General features: G+C 41.7%; 1 protein-coding gene across 1 annotated transcript; it reads right to left on the bottom strand.

Moving 5' to 3' along the window:
• Positions 1 to 49: 49 nt before the first annotated feature.
• armc1l (armadillo repeat containing 1, like) lies at positions 50 to 1942 on the bottom strand. Its single transcript, XM_072361979.1, has 6 exons — positions 1734 to 1942; positions 1464 to 1555; positions 1187 to 1370; positions 976 to 1092; positions 767 to 841; positions 50 to 659 (listed from the first exon to the last, which is right to left on the bottom strand). The coding sequence occupies exons 1-6, from the start codon at positions 1884 to 1886 to the stop codon at positions 465 to 467; spliced, it is 816 nt and encodes a 271-aa protein (XP_072218080.1). The 5' UTR covers positions 1887 to 1942; the 3' UTR covers positions 50 to 464.
• Between the last annotated feature and the right edge of the window lie 611 nt (positions 1943 to 2553).

Genomic DNA, 2553 nt, shown 5'->3' with positions numbered 1-2553 from the left:
TTCACTAAGTTTTGTAATTATTTGTAATTAACAAAAGAAAAAGACAATGTGGGTTTTATTTTGTACATTTATTTTACAGTACATCAACACATCAGGACAGTGAAAGACTTGAATTATAGAAAAATAGCAAGAATCTTAAACTTTGTTTCTCCTGTATGTAAGAAGGAAACAGGCAGCTTGGAAAGACAAATTCAAGAAACATTTACAAATGAAAAGAATACTAGATAGAGAACTGTCAGTCCAGAAAACAGCGCTATTTTTTTCAAGTGTCACCATCTCCGTTCAACACGGACTATTTATTAAAGAGGAAGTTTGCAATCTGTGCTTATGCACAAGCTGATAACTTGTAGTCACTTGCCTGTGCGGAAGACTTGTCCGCACACTCCTGTGGTCTCGCAACTTAGTGATGTCCAATCGTGTAACAGGGAGGAGCCTAGAGCACAACTCCCAATGCCACTTCAGCTTCACCAGTAAAAGGTTTTTGTGAGGAAACCGGCGGCAGCGTTGAGCCAGCTGCCACTTGAATCTTCCTTGGCTGCAGTGCGGGAAATTGCGCGGTCAACCTCTCTTTCCGGGCTATTCTCTTCCTCAGGGAGGTAATCTGGAAGGGCAGAGTTTTGCGGCACGTCCACTCCACAAGAGTTCAGAGGAATGTAAACCTGGAGAGAAAATCATGAGAGAAAAAGAATGTTTTAAAAGTTCACGATTTAAAGACTTTCAGTTTTTCACCAGTTTAGCTTCAAGTGTTAATTTAAAGGTCATTCACCTCTTCCCCTGCTTCATTCTTCACCACTTGCTGAGCTGACAACACCTTAGTGGCAGCAATGGCTGTTGCTAAACTCTGCAAAAGAGGAGACATTAGGAAAAGAGGGTTCTTGGGTATCAGTTTGAAGGTATGGACCATTTTCTTCAGCCAGATTTCTCATCAGTTTTGACGGAATTAAAGGGACAGAAACTAATAGAGATGCTTGTTACCTCTGTCGGCAGGTCTGAACGGATGCGGACTGTACATCTCTTGGAGGCCATTTGGAAAGTGAAGCTGATTACTCCTTTGACTTTCAGTAGGGCTCCCTCACACAAGCTTCGCTGGTGCTTAAAAGCAGTGAGAAAATAGACGCGTGAGCTTGCTGGAAACAACAGGAACAGTTTCTGCATATACAAAGCACACATCAGTCAGCCTCCTTACAGTGCTGTCCAGCCCCTGGATGAGCAGTGTGACAGACTTGGCCCTCTTGTTGGAGGTGTTAATAAAGAACTGGGACTTCTTTCTCTTTTCCCTTTCTGGTGTGCGCGGTGCAGGGTTAGCAGGTGAGCTCAATATGTTAAAAACTTCTTTAGCCAAGGCTGTGATGTCAACAGACAGACCTTCCCTGTAAGAAGAAAAATATACATTTGATCATTTAGTTTAGGTGTCTGTGACATAAATAACCTATTGCCATAAAGTTAAGATACAATCTTCTAACCTTTCGATAAGATTCTCCAAGCTCACCATCATACCAAGTTCATTCTTCATGGTGGGGATATTGGTAGACAACTCAGCCAAGTAACGCAGGGTCTGAGGACAGAGAGGGTAGTAATATGGTATTTACTGTGTGCTGCAACAGTGCAAACAAAATCTAACAAATCCATATTTCAAATATTAAATAAACTAACTAAACCAGACTATCAAACCAACTTCATTTTTCTCACAGCTTTGTATAGTAAAAGTACACCACAGTCTACCTTCCTCCTACCTGCAGAGTTGCAAATAGCACTTCTGGATCCTTGTGGTCTAGGAAAAGAACCAGTCCGGGAAGACAGCCCTGGTCCTGGACTATCACAGCTCGGTTCTGCGGCTCAGAGGCAAGATCCCGCAGCTGACACACCACTGAGAACGCATCCATCATCTTTGTGAACCTAACCAGACCTGAAACTGAGAGATACAATTACAGACAACTCAGTTATTTTTTTTTACATTAGCTATCTGGTGAACATTTGTGTTCAAGCGCTTAACCCAGAGAAAGCGAGACTGTTGTAACTATGTACTACATCGGAATGGAAATTAAAATTTGAAATCACTAACGGTTTATAAAGCAAAACAAAAGTCGACCGTTTAAAGTACTGACGGTACTGAGAAGGCTATTGAAACTAGCTAACTGCTTCCGACACGTTAAGAAGCTGCGCGGCTTTACAAAGACATTTATATTCCTTTTGTTGAACCGTTTGGACTACAAACTGTAACTAGATGTAAATAATATCACTTTAAGGCTCTGAAAACACAATAAACCTAGCTAAGTTTAGTTCATACATGTTTTCTTACCCGGGGGAGAAGTAGCTCGTGAACAAAAATACAAATTTAGTGGGGGACACGTGATTGGTCAACCAGCCGTTGCAGAGACTTTTAGGTTGCGCTTTTCTATTGGCTCATCGTTCTACTTCTGCATTCACAGCCAATCAGATGTCGGTTTGCTGCTGCAGCTTTATTTGACTTCACAGGTTTGACTCCAGGACGCGTGAGCAAAGAGGAAAGTCCTTTGCTCGATAAATACCGTATTTGCTTATTGTCAAAAACGA

This window comes from Leuresthes tenuis, unplaced genomic scaffold, assembly GCF_036924035.1.
Source record: "Leuresthes tenuis unplaced genomic scaffold, fLeuTen1.0.hap1 SCAF_13, whole genome shotgun sequence".
NCBI lineage: Eukaryota > Metazoa > Chordata > Actinopteri > Atheriniformes > Atherinopsidae > Leuresthes > Leuresthes tenuis.
This window is presented reverse-complemented; position numbering and strand designations above follow the sequence as displayed.